This window comes from Melanaphis sacchari, unplaced genomic scaffold (genome assembly GCF_002803265.2).
Source record: "Melanaphis sacchari strain LSU unplaced genomic scaffold, SCAv2.0 Contig44_pilon_pilon, whole genome shotgun sequence".
Taxonomy (NCBI): Eukaryota; Metazoa; Arthropoda; class Insecta; order Hemiptera; family Aphididae; genus Melanaphis; species Melanaphis sacchari.
In genome coordinates, this window is record NW_020271295.1 from 2,224,443 (window position 1) to 2,247,198 (window position 22,756).

At 29.1% G+C, this 22,756-nt stretch overlaps 1 protein-coding gene across 1 annotated transcript; it reads left to right on the top strand.

Moving 5' to 3' along the window:
- Positions 1 to 20: 20 nt before the first annotated feature.
- Positions 21 to 17,678, top strand: LOC112597926 (putative uncharacterized protein DDB_G0271606). Its single transcript, XM_025344170.1, has 2 exons — positions 21 to 84; positions 15,690 to 17,678. Exons 1-2 carry the CDS (start codon positions 73 to 75, stop codon positions 17,472 to 17,474), a joined length of 1,797 nt encoding a protein of 598 aa, XP_025199955.1. The 5' UTR covers positions 21 to 72; the 3' UTR covers positions 17,475 to 17,678.
- The last annotated feature ends 5,078 nt before the right edge of the window (positions 17,679 to 22,756 follow it).

Consider the following 22,756-nt stretch of genomic DNA (forward strand, 5'->3'; position numbering starts at 1 on the left):
CTCATCGTCGTCGTGATATTGTTTTTGAGACTGGCTTAGTCGCTATCCAGAACGTCTACCAACAACATCACCATGATACCACAGGTCAGTAGAATACGTAATATGTATAAATCATAATATTTTTTATTTTAAACATGTATGTTTAGGATTATAGTGTTTTTTTTTTTTAAATTTACTAACAATTTTTAATCAAATAGCAATTATTTTACGTGCTATGTAAATAGATTATTTTCATATTCAAAATTTGATAAATATTTAGGTACGTAAATTATTAATAATTTTACATTATCTACACATCACTCGAATGAAAGTATAATACATTGTCAAAATTTAATTAATTTTAATTACTTTTTAGGCTTTTATTAAAACTTTTTTCTTAAATTTATTTCTAGATAAATATTTCTCAAATACAACGTAGAAATTGAATATGAATAACAATCATTTTACTGAAATTAGTATAGTAGCATTTAAAAAGTTCAATTCACCTACAATACAGCGAGACTGAATAATATTAGCGAAATAATAGTTAATTATTGATGTTATGAATTTAATTATAACAAATTGAATTTCACTTTTTACCGTAGAATTTAAATTGATTATAGAGTACAAAATTAACATTATTGTTTACACAGTTCGTATTCTTGAGCCCTTATTATTTTTGATCGAGTAGAGTAAAGCGGAAATATGAAATAATTACTTGGGTATAAATCGTGTGTATATTATACTTTATTTTCACTTTTTCTAATTTTATAATACATAATATATTACCGATTGTCTTGAAAAATAGTGTGTGAATTAATAACTGAAAATAATTATTTTTGTTATTAAATAAAAATACATAATTCTTAAAATTATATAACTTTTTTGAGCTAATTCTATTATATCTATATATAAATATTAAATACACATAAAACATGAATGTATAATTTTTTTTAAACGTGATTTTAACATATTCAATAATGAAAATTATTATTGATATTTTTCTTGATAATATCACGATTAACTTCTACAGTAATGTTATTATATGTTTTTTTAAAATAGTTTAGGAATCTTAAAATGTTTATTTTTATTTGGAGTGCAAGTTGAGCTTTTATCGTACTTGGTTATCTATTAAATTGTTGTTTAATATAATTTATTACGCTTTTGTCACTATTTTATATAAAATTATTATGTAATTATGTATCCACTGGATAGTAGATACTAAAAAGATAAAACCACCAATTAGATATTTATATCTTTAAAATTTTATTTAATTTTTTTGTAAAAATCTTTTACATAATTAAAAGCAATTACTAAGTATTAATTATTATAACACGACATTAAATAAAAATAAAAATAATGTCTTATAGTTACAATATCTTATAATTGTGATTTTTAAGCTTTTTAATATTTATTTATAAAAACATGCATTTTTAGTTTCACAATTTAAAGCAAAATATTTTTCTAAAAACGCTTTTGCATATAAATTGAACAAATATATTTTTATTAATAAGGATTTTACGTTTATATAAGCGAAATAGTTATCCACATATTATTACGCTGTTATAATCTAAAATTAATATATTGTAATAATTTAAAACATTAATTACTCTATACTCAATATTTCAACACCGACATGTTTATAAAAGTATCTTGCTCCACTAAGTTTTCAAATTTAAAAATTTAGAAAATTTAAATCACGAATTTAAAAATTTTAAATTATTACATATTTTTTTAAATGTATTATAATATGTTATAAGTAGGAGCTTATATAAATGTTGTTCTTAGTATACTTATCTTGGTGTGTGAAAACATATTTCTGAAGAGAACAAAATGTAACCAATATAATGAGTAGTTTACGTTAAAAATCGTACTGTAGATGAGTATAATTCAACACATGCTACTATATATGAAATGTTGTATAACCAGACACAATAAATAATAATTACGTATAAATATATATGTGTGTGTGTATATACCTACATATATTTGCTATTCATAAAGAAATCATTAAACGCGCTAATAGATTATGTCAATATATAGGTAGATAAATCTGTTACGTGGAAACATGTAATATTTTTTGTGAACCAACGTACGATGTTATGTGTAAATACAATATTATTTACAAATCGAGTATAAATCGTCGAAACAATACAATTTTTACTGATCTTTGAACTTTGTGTAATATATTATTACATTTATACGTGCCTGCAATAGTTCGATAACACTCCGACATTTTGAATTATATGTTTTAATACTGTATTAATTATTGTAAACATAATCATAGGTAGGAAGGTAATTTTAGTCAGATAAAATCTTTAACTTTAGTTCACCTGTTAATAATTTGAAAATTCAGCAAACTCTCGTAAAAAAATACGTGCAATTAAATGAGGTGAATAATAACTGACACATTCGGTATTTTGATATAGCGAAGATATCATTGTGTGATTGTTTTTTCGTATTTTGACTACTTTTAATACGACGCAGATTCTCGTTGTTCTGTACTTCATAATATCCTAAAATAATACATAGGAATAAAATCTAAACACATCATCCTTGAGGTCGATTACACGATCGTTTTTCAAATTATATAATAGTTCAAGTATCTATAGTGCACACAATTAACCGCAATAAGTAGTATAAGAACTTAAATATAGTATCTACATTCGTCGCACCCAATATTTATTTATGACTTCTTTTAGTAAACGAGTTTCTCGCATTTAGGCACCTAATATTTTCAATAGGATTATTTATTTTTTTTTAAATCTACAATACCAGTGTGTATGGGATGACAAATGAAAGTACAAGCCTGGAGTATTTATATTAATCATGGTATATAATATTATGTACGTGACAAGTCAAAGATTAATATTTCAGTGAAATTCGAAGTACTTTATATTTTATGTAATTATAGTCGGAAATAATTACTCAAATGACTAGTTAAAATAATATGTACACGATATAGGTACATAAATAATATTTAAATTAGTTAAAAATCTATGTTAAATTCCTATTGATCAATAATTATTACCGTTTAATAATAAAGAAACATCCACTCTGTATAGAAAATGAAAAATGAACCACATTTTATTATTACTTATTACTTAATAGATTATAAAATATAAGTCATTCGTGATCATCAGACCATTTTCTTTTACAAAATACATCTAATTAGTAATTAGTTGTTACCTACATATTTTTGACAAGGATTACATCGTAATAATATAACACTAATAATTAACTTTTATTTTAGATGGATAAAAAACCATACCAAACAATATTGAACTATTATCAAAAATTTAACTACACATAATATTATATACCTTTAAAATATATTAATTAACGTTTATATTATCAATCTTTATAATATGCTTATAATATATTTTATTAATTTACGATTTTTTACAATTCAGTCACTGGTCAATGAACATTTTAGTCACTATGCCAAAAAAATTAATCCAAAATTGTACATTTTTTTTTATCAATATTTATAATTTTCACTATTTTGATCGACTCATCAATTTTAACATTAAGCATAATATTCATGCATTAGAAATTCTATTATTTAAAATTTTATAAAAAGGTTTTTTTTGTTTTTGAGTTGACTCTAGCTTTCAGCAACTTTTTTTATATCAATAAAAATACCCCACGACAACATAGGCCATTGGGAAACATGTTACGTTACATAGTGTGCTTAATTGTAATTATTTAAAATATAAATATTAGCTAACTTACAATTTTTAAGAACGACAAGTCAGGTATGCACATTTTTGTAATTTATAGTTTATTTTAAAGATTCACTTTTTTGATGAAATCGTTAGTGACTTCCCAATTATTATACAATAACCAATAGGTATATAGTTAAAGATTTTATTATCATTTAAATGTACCCAAATATTTTGCTAGGTAAGTAAGTAACACCATAGTAGACATTATTTATGTAAGAATATTAGAAACTTGAATTATACATTTGAAAATAATAAATATCATAAAAAATATTATCAATTTTTATAATTAATAACTAGATAGTTTGCAATAAGAACCTGTTTATTATCGTAAACCCACCAATATGACTAATTATAAACAGATATATGTATATTATGATGCGTAATTTTAGTGTAGGATATGGTTTCTAATATATTTTCTTTCATGTATAATATCCATACTTAATTGCGATAAACTTGTTTCTTTTTCATCAGATATCGCTTCTAACTCCAATCTGGTAACAATGAAACACAGTTTGAAAAATACATCGATAGACTCAAAATAAATGTACAATACAAATTATTCTATAAAGAACTCCGTGTTTCAAAACGATGTACTTAATAATGGATTGTAATTAAAAAACTGAAGCACATGCCAATCAAAGCTTTTATCACACATACATATTGATGGTTATGAGGTCATAACAATAATCAGTCTCGTCCCAAACCCTGACTAACATATCAGATATAACTAAGCCATAACGTCCCTTTCTTGGTTTTCAAGAGTTGTTGATAGAGGTGAAAAACCAGACTCGTCTGATTAACTTAACATCTTATGGATTGCGCTACGACCAAAACCTGCGGAATTATATTTTTTTGAGACTAGGAAAATTTATATAGAATATTCTAAATTCTAAATATATATCGTATATGCATCGTATTTAATAAATACTTTTCTGAAAATATTATTTCATTACAATCATTCAAAGTCTAAAAAGAAAAAACTATATGCGCATCAAGTACTTACTTGGTACAGCTATTGAAATATGAATAGTCGAATAGGGGTTGTGGACTTCGATTAATCATATCTCAACCCTATAGTACCTATAAGTATACTGGAGTGACATGAAAATAATATTGTTGTTCATTTTTTTGAGTAGGCACCTATATTATATAATATGCATGAATTATAATTGTGTATCATATATAAACGAGAAAGGCCGATGAAAGTTCATGAATCGTAGCCAATAACTAACAATGAAAACAATGCGTCTAAAAATACGAGAATAAATTATTGAATATTTTCGATTTAAACGTGTAAAATAAAAAATCACAATCAACCGCAGTTTCGGCACGGTGTCGATGTTCAAAAGACTCGTGTTAGCGATTCCGAACAGTGCACCGCGATATGCGTACAACACATCCATAATCCGTTAGATATAATGTGCTGCACGCAATTACATATTATACCTATATAGTTATTATGATTATATTTATTGTATTTTTGTATTTCTATAGTATTCCACAAGAGACGTGCTGTGTATGTTTTACGATATTATTTATAAATAATTATACAGTTTTTTGATGTATTCATGCAGCAACTTGTAAGTGTATGCACGTGACACTATAAATACGTCATATAAGAGACACCTATATAATAAGTTATAGTATTATAAATTTACTCACACGAATTGTGTGATCATATAGATCGTACCTCGAAAATAAAAAGCATCCATTTAATATAAAATATAACTCCGCGGTGGTATAATAGACAATTTTATATTTAAAAGAGTCTTAAAATTTTTGAAAATACTTATTTTTTTTTTTGTCGGATACCCCTGTACCACTCCATTCATCAAAACTTTAAATACTAATAAGTAATAATTAAAAGCTAATTTACTACTTTAAAATATATGCTGTTATTCAAAAACACTTAAAATATGATAACAATATAAATTACTTAATAAAGAATTTAATATTTTCTATAAATATTTATATTTATTAATCATGACTTCAAATAGTCTTGAAAAAAAATGATTTCCAAAAGCGTTAAAAACTTTTTGATAAATAGGTGTTAACCTTTAAAATAAATGTTGTGTACTTAAAGTAAATTTGTATGGAAAATTCGTATCGAACAAACGTGTAAGATTTTTTTACTGCTATTAATTTTCGCTCGTCTTAGTTTACCAGTCCAACTAAAATACACGTAGATTATTGGGTAACTCGATTTTACACAATTCAGTTATACAATATATATAATATAATAATAATAACATAATACAAAATATTATGACCCAATAAATAGTCAGCGCATCGTAATACAATAATAAAATGCATATAGTTATTTCTCTATATATAACTGAGGCGTATAAATAATATACACGCATGAAATATTAATTAGTTAATTAATTAGTCGTGAAAAAAAAACATGAATAAAAAAAAAAACCGAAAGCAAACTCACTGTTTAAATATCCACAACAATATTACAGTATAGAATTATAATAGTTATTGTAGACGGTAGTTGGCTAAACAGTAAACATAGATATATGATAATTGCTGTGTCTACCTACCTACGCCTGCGGCCTAATGATATAGGTATGCATTTTGTTTCCGGGCGCGGCGGCAATGGACTCGCGAGAAAAATAAACAATCGAAAAGAGCACATCAGCTGTGCCGTGTACATAAGTCATAAATACAACATTTTTTATTATATTTTATTTTAGTGTCTGAGCATGATGAAAAAATATCTTGCGTAACGACTAACGACCATAAAAAAGCATGTTTGGCGCGTAGATACAAATTTATACTTAAGGGTTCCTCTGACAATCGGCGGGATTTCATTTTATACGCAGCAGTAAAAAAAATGTATAAATAGCTTAAATTTTACCACGGAAATAATTTCATCGAGTTATAAATGAATAAATTACAAGAATATAAGACGCAGACATATCAAACGTAAACTGTCAACATGGCCAAATTTATTTAATTGAAGGATATAAAAGAAAATTATATTAATTGTTTTTTTTTCTCCTTATTTTCACTTCATTTTTTAATAATTCTGGTGGCTGCGGGCTGCAAAAATAAAAGTCAGGGTTCGGGCATTTGATATACTCGATTTAAGGTATGTGGGTCATACATACCCTAAGTTGTAGGGGATAATGAATGGAATCGCTGGAAAAATGTCATTGTATATTAGTTAGTGCGGGTAGAAATAAAAATATGATAACAATATAAATTACATTTATTATCGTTTAAATACAAAGAGTTGAAAGATATAACATTCAACTGCAACGAATGGCACAGACGTTCAAAAAGAAAATTTACTATAATATTGTGGTACAGCTATAAATTATACTCATAAGTCATAATAATATTAAATGTTATTTGCCAATAGTTAAAAAAATATGATCGAACGATTGAACGTCAGTAATATTACTATTAAATTTTGTTAAACACTATTTATTTTTTTAACTTTTTCCCCGAATTATTGTTTTCGACAGACTCGGCCAGCGGTGAGACGTCAGCAAAGACGCGGGTTCCTCGGGGACATGTCGTAGGGTCGTAAGTACGTTGCGACACCGTTACACTCGGCGGTATATTAATATATTACACACGACACATCAATCGGACGGGAATTTAATATATATATATATATAGATGTATTATTATATTTCATACAGTGACTTTCTTCGTTTAGAATGATAATTAGCCATAAAACGGTCATAAGTAATAGTATTATTATTATTATCCGTGGCCCGAGGTATGAGACGCACTCGCGATTGATATTCGACGGCGTCGCGGCGGCAATACACGTGGTCGTAATACACTCGTAATAATGTGTGTGCATATAATAATATAATATTAACTGTCTTTAATAATATATTCGATAATATTATAATGCGATACGTCGTATTATTATATTATGTTCTGTGCGGCGACGATCGCGACCTTTCGCCCGGCGCAAAGGTGCGGCGGCGACGCGGTCGCGTAGAGAAGAATATTATTCATTTACACACACTCGTATACCTAATATTATACGCATTATACCTACCTACGTGTCGTCTGTCGTAATAAGACGTGCGCATTATAAATGTGTACACGCGCATTTTAATACTTCATAATATTATGTACCGCCAGATCGATATCGGATGAAAGTAGTCGTCGGAGAGCAAATCATCGTCGCCCTACTACCACGATGCGTACGATATATGTTGTATAGAAGATATTCATATTACCTATATCGCGATTCTGCAGTGTAATCGGGTGGGCGTGTGTGTGTGTGTGTGTGTGTTTGAGACGAGTGAACTTTCTCCGCGATTATGCATTACAACACCATATACGCACCGTGTGCAAAACACACAAACGCCATCCAATGATATGAAGTCGTGTGCGAGTGTGATTTATAATATATGCGTGAACACTGAATCGATAGGAGAGCTCGAATCGCATACATGTTTTGATGAACCCGACGGCGGTGTACTCTTCCATTTTAATAGTCTCGAGGATTTTGACCTCAACTTCGATGTAGTGAATTTTAACTTTGACGTCTGTATTTGAATTTTGGTTAATAAACATTGATATAGGTTTAAGATAGTCTCTTCATATTTAAAAAATATTGTCAGTTTAATAGTATACAATAATAATAGTTGCTATCAACTCTATTGTCGTTTCGAAAATCGGTATATAATACTATTAGTTCCTAATAAACAGTATTTAACACACTGTTGCACAAATAGATATATTTTATTTTAAAAACGGTCCACAAAGTAATGTCACACATTGTTTTATCGTGGACCTACGACGTCACGGTGTAATGTATTGGTGCAGCATTTCCCAAACTGTGGTCCGGGCGTGTGCCGAAAGAAATCTGCGAACGTAAATTGAAAATTCTATATTAGATTATTTATTATTATTTTTATTAAGGGGGTTCGCAATCATTTTTACAACCTATTTCTAAGGGATTCAGCAGAGAAAAAGTTTGGGAAACGCTGTATTAGTGAACAATACTAGGTATATCGATTCGATTTGAATATTCAAATATATAATGCAATTATTTGTTTCCATATATATGTGCGTACATGTACTTATATTATACATACATATTACAACGGTTGTCTCGAGAGGTGCTCTCATAATAAATACAAAAATATTTCGTGTCGTACCGATTGGCCGACAACCCAATTCGCCGACGCACCATTTTACCGACACCCGATTTGCCAACAGTAAATAATATAATATACAATGAATCCTCTAAACCCTCTGAATTGTGAACACTCTCAGTCACCGAAATTGTTTCCGTTATTAAAAGGGGATGCATTTTTGAAATTCATAAAGCGTAAAATTAAATTAAATAATGTACATACCATGTATGAATATGTATAATGTTATTATTATTGTTGCAAATTATTACATTTTACATTTTTGCAAATTATTATGAATTATATTTTTACAGTCTAAAATTACATATGTTTTTTTTTTTAATTAAGCACAAGTTTTTTTAAAATTATTTTTGTGAGAAATAATCAGTGAGCTTTGTTTGTTTATAATTACACCATCTCTGTGCAATCTCATTAGTTATATCATTCGCTAAAGTTATAGCATAAGTGAAAATAGTACTTATTTTTATCTCTATCGATGAAATGACTTACGTTTTTTACAGCAGACAAAGCGTCTTGTAAACTTTTTATTTGATAGAGAAACTATCACCATGACTGTTTCACTGATAACCGAATTCGTCATAATTTGATCGTCCCATAACGAGTTTGTTGTCGTAATTACATCATTATGAGAGTACATACGAATAGGAATACGTATTATTTTCAAATAAAGATAAAAATAATGTCCGTTATTCGGAGGTTTTTCCATTGAAAAGTAGTAAAAATGTCCTCGTTCCTAAAAAAATGTCCGCTATTGGGAGGTCAGTTAGTAGAGGTTTCACTGTATAATATAGTTTAATATAAAGTTAATAATAAAAAATATAATATAGTATGAGTATTATGAAGTTATGAATCATGATGAGCTTCTATTTTCTAAATAAAAATGGAACATTATTGCGTCCATGTATTCCTTAATACAAATTTTACCGCTTTGTAGCCTAAAATTGTAATTTTAAACGTTAGAAAAAAAAGCTCAAATTAATAAATGCTATATCTTTCTTTTGTAAATAATAACCCTTTCTTCTAACTTCCGATATTTAGTTTTCGTCTTTGGTGGCCGATTGCAATTTTTTTGTGCTATGAGATCAAACTCAAAGTTTGTTTGCTGGTTTTTTAACTCTTTGATAAAGTAGATTATAGATTGTAATATTTTCATTTAAAAATTATTTTTGTATTTTGTGAAATAACAATTTTTTGGCGAGTTGGAATTTTTTTCATTTTTACCGGAGACCGGTTTTCACGTCAGGAATTCGGGCCTGAATCAAATATTTTTGATCGGGTAATAGATGAAATGTACAAAAATTGCATCACCTCCTCCCAAAAAAAAGAAACACTGCACACGACCAAATCACGCCGCCGCGCTGTACAAGTGTTTTAAAACACACTCGTTGCACGTCCACAAGGAATTTTTAAATTTATCGACCTAACATTTTTTCGGCTGTTAACGCAGGTACACGTGCCCGTTATAACATCTCGAGCCTTCGTAACGCTCGAGACACTTCTTTGAGATTACGTTGTTCGCTCGGACACCGTAGTCCGTTAACGACCGTGGTTGTAAGTCGCGAAATGGGCGCGGTCACGACGTCTCGTCGGCTTGAAAAATGCGCCGCGGTAGCGTGTGAACGCGGACAGGTTCGTCGTAAGATAAATCGCGTACCATAATATCGTCGCTTATCCGGCAGCCTCGGATACACGCGTATAGGAGGAAGGTACGCGTACAGATCACGGTAATTACGCGTGTCCCGCAGATTAGAAACAATAAATTATAATATGTTTACGGCGGGAACTGAATACCTACCCGTGTTTCGCGTAAAATATATAGTAAAAAGATAATATCTGTGCGTCACTTTTACGCTTGCACACGGCCATTATATGGATGCTGCCGATATTCATAATCAAAAACGGTTTTGTACGGTGTATTATTACCGCTTTCACCCGAAAATCCCGGCTTTACAGCCGACTATCATTATTATTATATTATATTTTACATATTACTCGTATTGTACTGTTTCGACTATAATATTATTATAGTTACCTACTCGTGCGGGCTCATATAATAAGTTTCCCGACTTATAGCTAATGCATCTAAAGCTCGGTAATTTTGAATATAGATTTCAAAAAAGCGCACCCTTATTTCGATCAGATTTTGAAATGCTTAGGTTTTTATGAAACAGTTATACGAATTATTCAATGTATGTTTAATAAACATTGTTTATTGTTTAAATATGACACTGTTTTATAATAATATTTGTACCGCAAATATTTTTCGTAAAATCAAATATTGATATTTTCATCTTTCGTCAACAGTATAGTTTAATCATATATTTTTACGTCTACCTTTTTTGTTATTTTAGTACCTATTTTACGTATATTATATTAAAAATGTATAGAACCTGTGATGAACTCTACGTGTACAGATTACAGAAACTCTAGGAATTGATTTCAATTAAATGTTTTCTTCTTCTCTACTAAAGGCCTTGCCTTGTCGTTGCAAATCTGGTTCGCCATTCTTCTCTATTAAAAGCCAGTCTTTTCATGTCTATATATCGACGACAGTCAGCTTGTTTTATCATTTCTTCTATATATGCCTTCCTTGATCTACCTCTTCCTTTGTAACCATTTATTCGCCCTTCATATATATTTGTCATAAACAAATTAAAAAAAAAAATAATTAAATTTATATAGGTAAAACTAATATCATATTTTTTTTTAACGGCTTGTACATAAAATTAGCGTAAAACATATAATATATTATATATCACTTGTATCAAAATTAATGTAACAGAAACACCATTATAAAATTATACCTAAATTCGAAATTGTATGCTATACATAATTTTCATTAGTATTGATATTTTTTAATATAAACATACTTGATATATAAATAATATAAATAGTAAGTACAATGTTATAAAAGTAATATGAACAAATAAAATCATAATTATTAATTATTTTAATTATTTATTAATTTGATACCAATAATTATAAATAATAATAATATTAAAAATGTGTACTTTTGAACGATACAGTTCTAAACTCAATATATGGATTGAAACATACAGGTAACTACCTCAGATACCAAATATGTTTTACGATACTATTTATTTCCTTCATATCTCGTTTTATTCTTTTACGCTTGCACTCATATCAACTATCGCTCATGACAAAATTGTTTATTGTACGAAATATACAATGTTAACTTATGCATATGCTTAAAAATCATAGTTTAAACATATTACGACCTTGTTTGGACACATTCTTCAAGCGTCTCGATACAATATAGACCAACAAATAATTCCTATAATTTTACTATGATTTGTAGTATTGTGCATAATCATCGATTTCGTGCCTATAAGAATCGTTATGATATTATCTTTTTAGGTACTACCACGAAATCTTCAAGTCGAACACTATAATAAAAAAAAATAGCTTCTACTCGTGTTTCTCGTTCGCGTACATAAAACCGTATTGTATCGATAGGTACATGCATTTAAACGTGGACCGCAAAACGGATACACAGATAAATATCGAATTAAAAAGTTAAAAAAAAATTTCGTTATGATTTCGCCACAAGTCTCAGACGCGTCCGATGTTATTATTTACTATTATTATTACTATAATAAATCAGAGTTACGACGTGTTGCATCAAAAACAAAAAAAACAAATTTGACGGAGAGCATCGAGCCCGACCCGAACACGCTTTCACTCCGACGCTTTCTGCCTCTACCGCCTCGAAGAGGTCATATCTGTACTCGCGCGGGTCAACAGTTCATGACTTGATATTTCGCACACGACCGTCGAGTAAACAAAACAAGCGAGTGTATATTATAATAGGCAACCGCACATGTGGGTGATTTCTCCGCGCACCGCCTCGTGAGACGTAAAAATAAATAAATAAAACGAACGACGACTGTCAAGTGGGGAAAATAACTCTGGGCGCTCCTCTATGATGATAATAATATTATATTATGTTCTACGATAATAATACTACTTTGCTTGGTGTAATATAATGGTATTTTCAGCTATAATATATATGTATGATGTATTAAATATATGTGTGTGTATATGTGGTTCCGTCACAAACCACTCTTTAGCGGAGCACTTAACGTCGCGGAAACGAAAATACCATCGTCCACTACAGATTAATATAATGTTTTATTATGTTACAATACCTATAAGGCTATATATGTATTAGTTAAATCGTATAATATTGTTCCGTCCAATGATATAAAAACATACCTTTTATTGTATAGGTACATACTATATAGTTATAACTTATATGAGCACGTGTGTTCAAGACCGTCTATTATATATTACGTATATATTGTACATGGACTGCAATTTTAAGGCGTGTATTGGAGTATCAAGCTTAGAGTCAGACTTGGTTTTATAAGTCACGAAGTGTGAGAGTCACATAGAAGGCGAATAATACTATATCTTTATAGTAAATACTAGAATGGAAACCTTTTTATAACTACTAAAAAGTGAAATTTGATTCATACAATGGTAACATATTTGTGGAAGACATCGATGATAATATTATAATTAATATAATATGATATCATACCATTTTTGTTAAAATTTTATGAATACTTACATACAACTTATAAGCTACCAAAGTATTAACCTAACATGTAAACTGTAAAATATTCATTTTTTCAAGAGCTAAAGAAAAAAAATGTGCCTAGAAGCTATTATTCAGTTTAATCGGATAAAAGTGTATAGACACTTAGGTACCCAATAATATATTCAACCAAATCATAAAAGTTTAGAGTTAGGACGGATAACAATCTATGGTTATATATATTACACAACTAAAAAATGTTAAATATTATTTTGTTTTTAATAATTGCCTAGATCAAACAATAGTTATTTGGTAACTTTCATTTTTTTTTTTTTTTTAATAACTGACCACTTTGTTAAAAATGCATTGTACTATTCTTTTTTATAGCACACTGCGTTGTTGCAATGCATTATATAATAATGTGATTATCCCTAAAACATAATTGATTAATTTTACTTAATTTTAAATTTAATTGCAATTATGGATTTATATACCTACCTACTTGTTTTAAATTATAATTTAACAAAGGTGCCTTTAAATTAATTGGAAAAGTTAATGGATTACAATGGAAAATTCAAAATTGTATAAACCGATAGATAAATTATAAAGTGCATTAAAAAATAAACTAATCCATAGTTAAGTTTAAGTTAAAAAATAATTAATATTTTATTCTGCTTTAACTTTTTTAAATAGTAGTTATAATGCATACTTTTACATAATTATCGTCATGTTATATATCTTCACTCAATACAATTACGACGTGTTAAAATTATTTGATATTGCTCGAAATGGCTCTCGTAGCATCCCTACAAATACGTTACCAAGCGTATGATAAAATTATAGCTGTAAACACATTTAAATATAATAGCGATTTGTAGCCCGTAGGTAAACCAAAATTTTATTGTTTCTTTCTTTCCATTAATCATTGATGAAATGTTATTTGTTTTGATTTTTTTTACGATTCACACACGTTTTAGGTACCTATTACAAATATATATGTATATAAAATGTACCTACTGGTAATCGTGAGTCCAATGAAAGTACATAATGTGAAAATAGTATATTGAATGAAGTGTGAAATATACGTAATTATCAATATAATATGCAACTTGAGGTTTTAAAAAATACCACTCTTTATATCTCGTATTGATTTAACTAGTATGATGTATACATTCTGTAGTAATGATTAATGACTATATGTTTAAAGCACCAACTAAATCATAATTTTCTTTAGCTTTATATACACTTCAAAAATAAATTACAATATACAATAAAAATTATAATATACATATATATATATATATATATATATTATATAATATCTACTTGTAATTTGTTATGAATAGTTTATGTTCACTTTCTTTGAAAAAAATTTGTGTTGCATAACATGCATATTTAATAAATAGGTAGATAATAAATAATTTATCATAACTTCCCTAAAATATTATTTAATTTTAACAAATTAACAAAATGTTTAAAAAAAAAAATTTAAAAAAATAAGTTCATTAATTTTAAAGAAAAATGTTTAAAATTAAATTATTAGAAAAATATCAACCTTATTTAATTAGCGCAGGTCTAAAATATTCAGCAAAGTATAATAAAAAAATGTATATTTATAAGCTAAAAATATAAATTATGTTTATTTTTTAATCTAATAATAAATGATAAATAATATATGTTTGAACTAATTTATATATTTAAGACTATATAAATTTGTTTTATAATATAATTATTTACTAATTATTACTAAACATCTATGAATAAAATTATTTAATCCATATTTTGGTATACCTTTAGGTTATTATGGAGTTTATTATATAGTATAATATACTTTATACACAATTATGAATAACAGTTTTTTTTATTTTCATCGTACCTCATTCAGATTAAAATTATTATTATGCAACATATTCGATTTCAATTGTTTTGCTGCCGTCTTACCTAATAAACTGAGTTTTATTGATCAATAATAATACGCTTTCTCACACTATAGTAGATTGATTCTAAAAAATCAAAATTCATAAAACTTAAGATCGTGCAATATTAATCATCTAACATTTCTCAACATCTATATACTTTTCTCTTAAACCTCATATAATAACGACTTCATCATTGTTTCTGTATTCATTTCAAAACCTATCGGCTATCGTATCTACGATCTTATAATTTTTCGACAGCGTATTATATAGCGTATATCTATTATGCATATAATATTAAAATATCTGTTATAAAATTGATTTTTCTCGTTAGTTTTTAACTAATAACTTTAATCTGTCTGATTTAAAGGTATCATCATTATGTGTACTTCTTGTGATCGCCGGATCTTGCTGGGCGGATCAACAACAACAACAACAACTAGGGATTCCTGGTTCTCTCGATGCCGAGTCCATCAACGACTTAGCCAAGAAGCCATTAAAATTAGATCCAAAGTTACGTAAAGCTTTGCTTAAAGTACTCAATCGCTTAGAAGAAGAGGACAGAGTAAACGAAGTAAAGCAGGCGGAAGTTGAATCACAACAATTTCAACAACAGCAACCACAATTCGAACAACAGCAACAACAATTCGAACAACAGCAACATCAGCTGAGACAAAGACAGCAACATCAACGGAAACAAATACGAATTCTAGATCAACAGCAAATACAAATATTGGGACAACAACAAATACAGTTACAAGATCAACAGAAAAAACAGTTACAGGATCAAGAGCCGAGACTGCAGCTGTTACAGAACCAAGAGCAACGACTGGAACAGTCACAGAATCAAGTAGAGCAAAGACTGCATTTGCAAGATCAACAGCGACAAAACGCACAACCGCAACTGCATTTTAACGTGCAAGAGTCAACTGAACAGGTGCAACAAGAACGTCAAAACTTCACACCGTCTCAGTCGCCGACGGTAGCATTACCCACTTCAACTATAGCATTTACCACTCCTACCGAAGCATTTCAGCCTACACCGACGGCAGCGTTTCCCACTTCAACCTCGCCTAAAACAGCGGCAGTAACGTTAGCTACGTCCACGTCATCAGGTCTATTGCCAACGCTGTTGCCGACCCAAAGTTCACTCGTGGCCACTAAGTCTGTGTCGATCGGCGACGGGGAAAAGGCACCGAATAATGCGCTACGTACGACATCGCCGGCCGCGTCCAACGCACCGTCCACTGACACCGGCACCGTAGTTGACTTCTTCGAAGCGCCTTTGTTGACAGCGTTCACGGTGCAACAGGACTCGGCAGGTGTACCACGACGTGTTATACCCATTTTCACGGAACCGGGACAGCTAGAGAGGCAGAAGATATTGGCTCTGGAAACTCGGGCGGAATCAGGCAATGGTGGCGACCGGAATACGGTTGAACCGGACAGGAATGAACTGGAGTTCCTGAAAAGCGTAGAATTATCAAAGCAACGAGTACCATCGGTATTATCACGAGAAGAACTGCAGCAGCGAGAATCATTAGCCGTGCAACAACAGCTGAGGTTCCAACAACAACTGCAGCAGAGGGCGGTACTCGAAGAACAACAGCGGCGGCAACAGATCGCTCAACAACGACAACAACAACAACAACAGCAACAGCAACAACAACAACTGCAACAACAACAACTGCAACAACAACAACAACAACAGCAGCAACAACGACAACGACAGCAACAACAACAACAACTGCTACAGCAACAACAACAACAACAACTGCTACAGCAACAAAGGGCAATAGTCTTCCAGCCACAGCAACAGCAGCAGCAGCAGCAGCAGCAACTGCAGTCGAACCCTGTCCAAGTGCAACAACTTCAGTTGAACCCTGTTCAAGTGCAACCACAACAGCCGCAACCCATCCGATTTGTGCAACAACAGCAACCACAGTTCGTTGAAGGTCCGTTGACGCTTCTGCCGCAATTCGTCCAGCAGCAACAGCAGGCGCGAGTGCTTAGGCAACCACAACCACAGTCCTTCGGTTACGGGTTGTCAGTACCCAAACTCCCAGGAGATCTGGACGTGGTATACAAGGTGCTGGCTTTGAATCACGAAGGTAGAAATAACAACGTAATCGGACCTCAGCCCTTGTTGTTCTGATCGGCAATTAGTGTCATAATGTTATTATTATTTTATCATCACCTAAGTATTATTGTTTTTATTTTTAAAAATATTTTTAGTCAAACCGCGTTTGTCCCATACTGCTTTTAGGATCGGACCTGAGCATATACATAGTAATAACGTAACGTTTTATAATAATACTAGCTCGTGATTTTATATCATTGTTTTTTAAAAAAAACTTTGAAAATGAGACTTAATATTATAATTAAGTTATAATGTTATTATCGTACTAACGTAATTTTGTTTATAAAATAAACGATCAAAACACTTTACTTCTTTACGGGGCATTATTTTTTTTTCTTTACGCACATCGAATGGTTTTTTAAAAATAATTTGAAAAAGTCTTAATGCCTTTATTAGATATTTTATTTTTTCAACGACCATTGTAGCAAGGTGAACCATAAAATATTATATTATTTATGTATGTAGTACTAGCATAATAGTTATTATAATATTTTTAATGTATATTCGTGTTTTTATTAAATATCGTATATTTTATATTCATATTGTATATTAAGATATTTATAGCCTGATATAAGTTGTATTTGCGAGTTGATATGCCCGTGATATATATATACATATATATTGATGTACCTATTTAGCATCTATACTTTCATATTATTGTAATATTTCTGTTAAATTTTAAAATAATTCTTTAACTGAATATTTTTTTTGCATATGATTCTTCTCTGACTTACAAATATACGAGTTTATCTTGTTGTACGTATTTGTATATTGTGCTATTACTTGTATAATTCTTATAAGCCTTTAATATTATAAAAACTATTATTACTTATACTTATAACATTATATTAAGATTGAGTTATTTAAAATGTAATCGAAAATAGTTATAATAATGCATATAAATTATAAATAATAAATGTTATTTACTTATATATTTTTGTTTGTATTTTACTAAATAAATAGTTCACAGAAATGTAGGTATAGTACGTTTTAGTATACTTAGATAAAATACTCTGCACAATATACTATAGCTTATTGATTTCAAAATAAATATACCACATTTATTTGCAGTGGTGAAAGACTCGGAGGCAATCTAAGCCCTGCTCCCAAATCACACACTGTAGGTACTTATTATATCTAAACATGGCCATTTAAAATGAATATATAATTTTTTATAGAATATATTAATTTAAAATTAAACGGAACCTACATAGAATAAATATATGTGTGAAAATATATTGGTTCAGGTCAGTTGTACATTGTTAAGTACAAGTTTAAAATATTGAAGCTTATGAAAAAAATAGACCGGTATAATCGATCTCCACTCATAACCAAGTTATTAAACATTAGTTATGTACATATAAATGCAATTAATCAGAGAAAAAAGATAATTACAAGTAATATTTGTCATTAGCACAATTCATTTAATATTATGATCCCCGAATTTAAAATGGCGAAGTAGAAAAACTCACCGAAATAATAATTGATTAAGTTTTCACTGCATTTGTTGATATTTACTCATTAGGCGATTTGGAAATCTATAACTAAAAAATAACTGTTAGGTACTTATTATATGTATATTATATATAAGTCAAACCTTTATGAGGCATATACGACAGTACGACACTCCACACTATGCATAATAAAAACAAGCAGAAAAATATGAAATACATTTTATGACGTACTGTTGCAAATGTTTATTAGAAATCTTGTTTTGTTATAATTATATATATTTTTTTACCTGACCCCCGCTGGTGTATTTCTATTTCGTCATTACTGGACGCTGACTATTCCGGTAACAAGTGTTGGATTTATAAATCTATGATTGTAATCTGCTCTGCAGTGTGCTTTTTAAGTTTAAAAAAATCGATTTGAATTCGTTTGGTATTTTTGGAGTTTATCCGATACCTAAACAATACTAGAATTAAATTAAAATTGAAAATAATTAATTATTATTAATAACAAAGGAAATTATTTTTATATAACTTAAGGCTTGAGCACATAGCCATACGTTTTGAACAAGTTGTTATAGAAAAAAATATTGAGGTGGAAGGACTGAGTCCACTTATATTTTTTCTCCTTTGACACTTCAACCTCATTATTTAAGCGTCGAATTGTTTGGACTGAAATTGGAAATCTGAAAAATTAATTAAAAATACAAAAATAGGTAAAAGCAGCGCTATCTATTGACAAAAGTAAACCGACGATTAACGAACAAAGTTCTATCATAGTCGCGATTCTCAGTCAGCAACAATAAATAACGACCTATACACTCGTTAGTTAGATTTTATACATAGAAATATAATTAACTTAACTTTCTAGTTGAATATAATAAATTATCGCTGTGCTAATTTGAACATTTTATTTGTCGAATTCCAACAGTTGAAGGTATAAAAATTAAAAACTGAAAAAGTAACACTTATGTAAATTATGAAAGTTACAACTCATACACACTCTGGTGGATTAAATTTACTTACCTAGTTATGTTATTGTATACACACACCAACATAATTTGATAGAGAGCAGCATATATTGCCGTTATCCCAATAAAAATAATTATTTTATTTTTTATTTTTTGAAGAAAATAAGATACAGCAAAAGCTTTAATATTTTAACAACTCTGAAAAGTCGTGGACTCTAACTTAGCGGTAAACTTTTTGTTCGAAAATTAAGCCACAGAATTATTAATGGTTATATTAATTATAAATAATTGTTGTCATATTTTGTGGTGTTGTCACAGAATAGATGAAAGCAGAATGGAACACTCTTTTAAAATTAACGTGGGGTCTTATGGGAGTACGATGGTTTTGAGCTAAATGACGCTCAGTATTATCACCAATACAAAGATAAACAAAAATTGTACATAATCCATTGTACCATATAAAATTTTCATCTCGGCAGTTGATTTGAACTCTAAATGTATTATTTACAAACTAATTATTTTACGATATTCACATAGTAAAAATTATTGTTCGAACGCGGTACAATAATTGCCGCCTAATAAGCTTTGTTGGGACTCTACAAGTGCTACGAATTCTCCTACATACGGCGAGACCAAGCCGTTGATGCTCATGTTGGCCGACAAGCTGTGTTAGACGTATGAATTTTTTTGTCTTTTTCCAACGGTTGAACGACACGCACGTCACGTTTGTTCGTCCGCACGAAAAACCTCGTGTGATCACCATCGTCGTACGAGTACCTTTTATAAAAACAATCAAAATAATAACTTTATTAAAATTTTCTTTTCAGTCCGCAAACCAATAGGAACATTACTGTAAACAAATTAATATCACATCATTATTAATTAAATACTGTTCATAAAATAAAAGTCCAAACTTAACTTATTTAAAATATAACCATTTTATATAAAAAAAAAAAAACAAACAAACAAATAAAACAGTAGGTACTAGTTAGCCAAAATAATCAAAATTTATAATAAATATTAACAGACTTTACTTAAAACAAATTTATAAGAAAATAAAAATGCACTTAATTGTTAAACTTAACATTTTTTCCAATACAAAACATAACATTACCTATATAACAAAACCAATCAAACAAAAATTAATATCACAATGTTATTAAATACTGTCAGAAAATTAAAAGTCCAAGCTTAACTTATTTAAAATATAGCATTAAAATATAATCAGAGATTATTCATTTACATTAAAGAGATGTTTTTTTTTTTTTTTTTGTACAGTAGTAAAACCGGATTCATCAACATTATAAATAGTGCTTGTATTTATTTTATTTTCATTGTTTTTTCTTCATTAAAATTATGAACCAATGAAAATTTTTCAGCAATGTCAAAAGCTAATTTTCTTTCATCAATTATTGTAAAACCGATCTAAATATAAAAATAAAATATTTCAATATTTACACAATATTTAATGTATTTAATACATAGAGTGAATCAACATAAATGAAAACATACAAAAACTATTAAAAAAATTATATACATTATACATTATTATATTTAAAAAATTTACAAATGAGTTAGAATAGTTAATTTCCTATTCTTAATTTTTTTTTTCAGACATTAAATTTCTATTTAAAAATTTGATAGCTGTAAATATTCTAAACCTTGTAAACAAATTAATTAAAAACAATTTATCAAAAAACTCACAAGGGTGGTTAAAAGGTACATTGCAAAAATAATTTTTTAATTCAGCCCCAACTCCATCTACAATAGCAATTGTAGGAAAGTTATTAATAAAAATATTCTCTAACTCATTAATATAATTGTAACAAGTATCATGCGGCATCATTAAATTCCCAAATGTCGAATGGTTACTAGAGGAGTATGCTTTATAAAATGATAAAAGGAATGAATAATCCAACTGTTTTTGAGAATGTGCATAGTCAATAAAAATCTGGCAAGTATGTTTCTTAATACATTTTTTCATGAGATAGCCTGACACGTATGTTAATGTATTTTGTTCAGGAAGATTTAAAAGTCTATAATCAACTGTTCCTACACCTATGCCTTTAAACTTGAAATGTTCAATTTGTGCTTTTTTGGTTGGTTCTATTGAACTTAGTATTTCGTCAAAATCTTTTATACAATTAGCACCTGGGGAATGTTGAAAATAAGTTAGATACAAAATTTTTTTAGATGCCCAAATAAATTGGATGGGTGTTGGGTTAAAAGAATTGCCTTGGAGCTGACTAAATATGCAAAAAAGGTTCTCTAAGCAGTCTTGATTAAGTCTGTTTGTATAAAGGACAAATTTTTGGGATTTAGTTGGATTTAATAATGTCCACAAGAATTGCAGCCCTGAAATTGAGATCAACCAACCATTGATAAAATTCATTCTGTTTATTTCATCAGAATCTTTGAATTTATTTATCACTTTTAAAGATCTAAATATATCTGCCATTTTATTTAAATGTGCAATTTATAATTCAGTGTGTTTAAAAAGACGATTGTACTGCTTTCTATCTGGAATTTTTGATGAGTTAAATATATCAAATAGTTTGTCTATATCACTGATAAAATCGATCGTAAATTGTGCAGAAGGCGGTAATATTTTGGAAATTAAAACTGATGACATTCCAGCAGCAACAGTATTACTAAAAACTTGTGCAGCTAAATAGACTCTCATTTTCCCAAATGGACCAGGGTAAATATGAGCATATGTCAATTTGGGAACCAACCGTAGATTGCACTCTGAATCATAATTGTAAAAAGATATTAAATGGTCTTTAGTAATAATATTGTTATTGATATGAAAGTCATGTTTAAACAACATGTTTCGAGTAGATTTTATCAGATAAGGCGGGTCAAAAATGTAAGC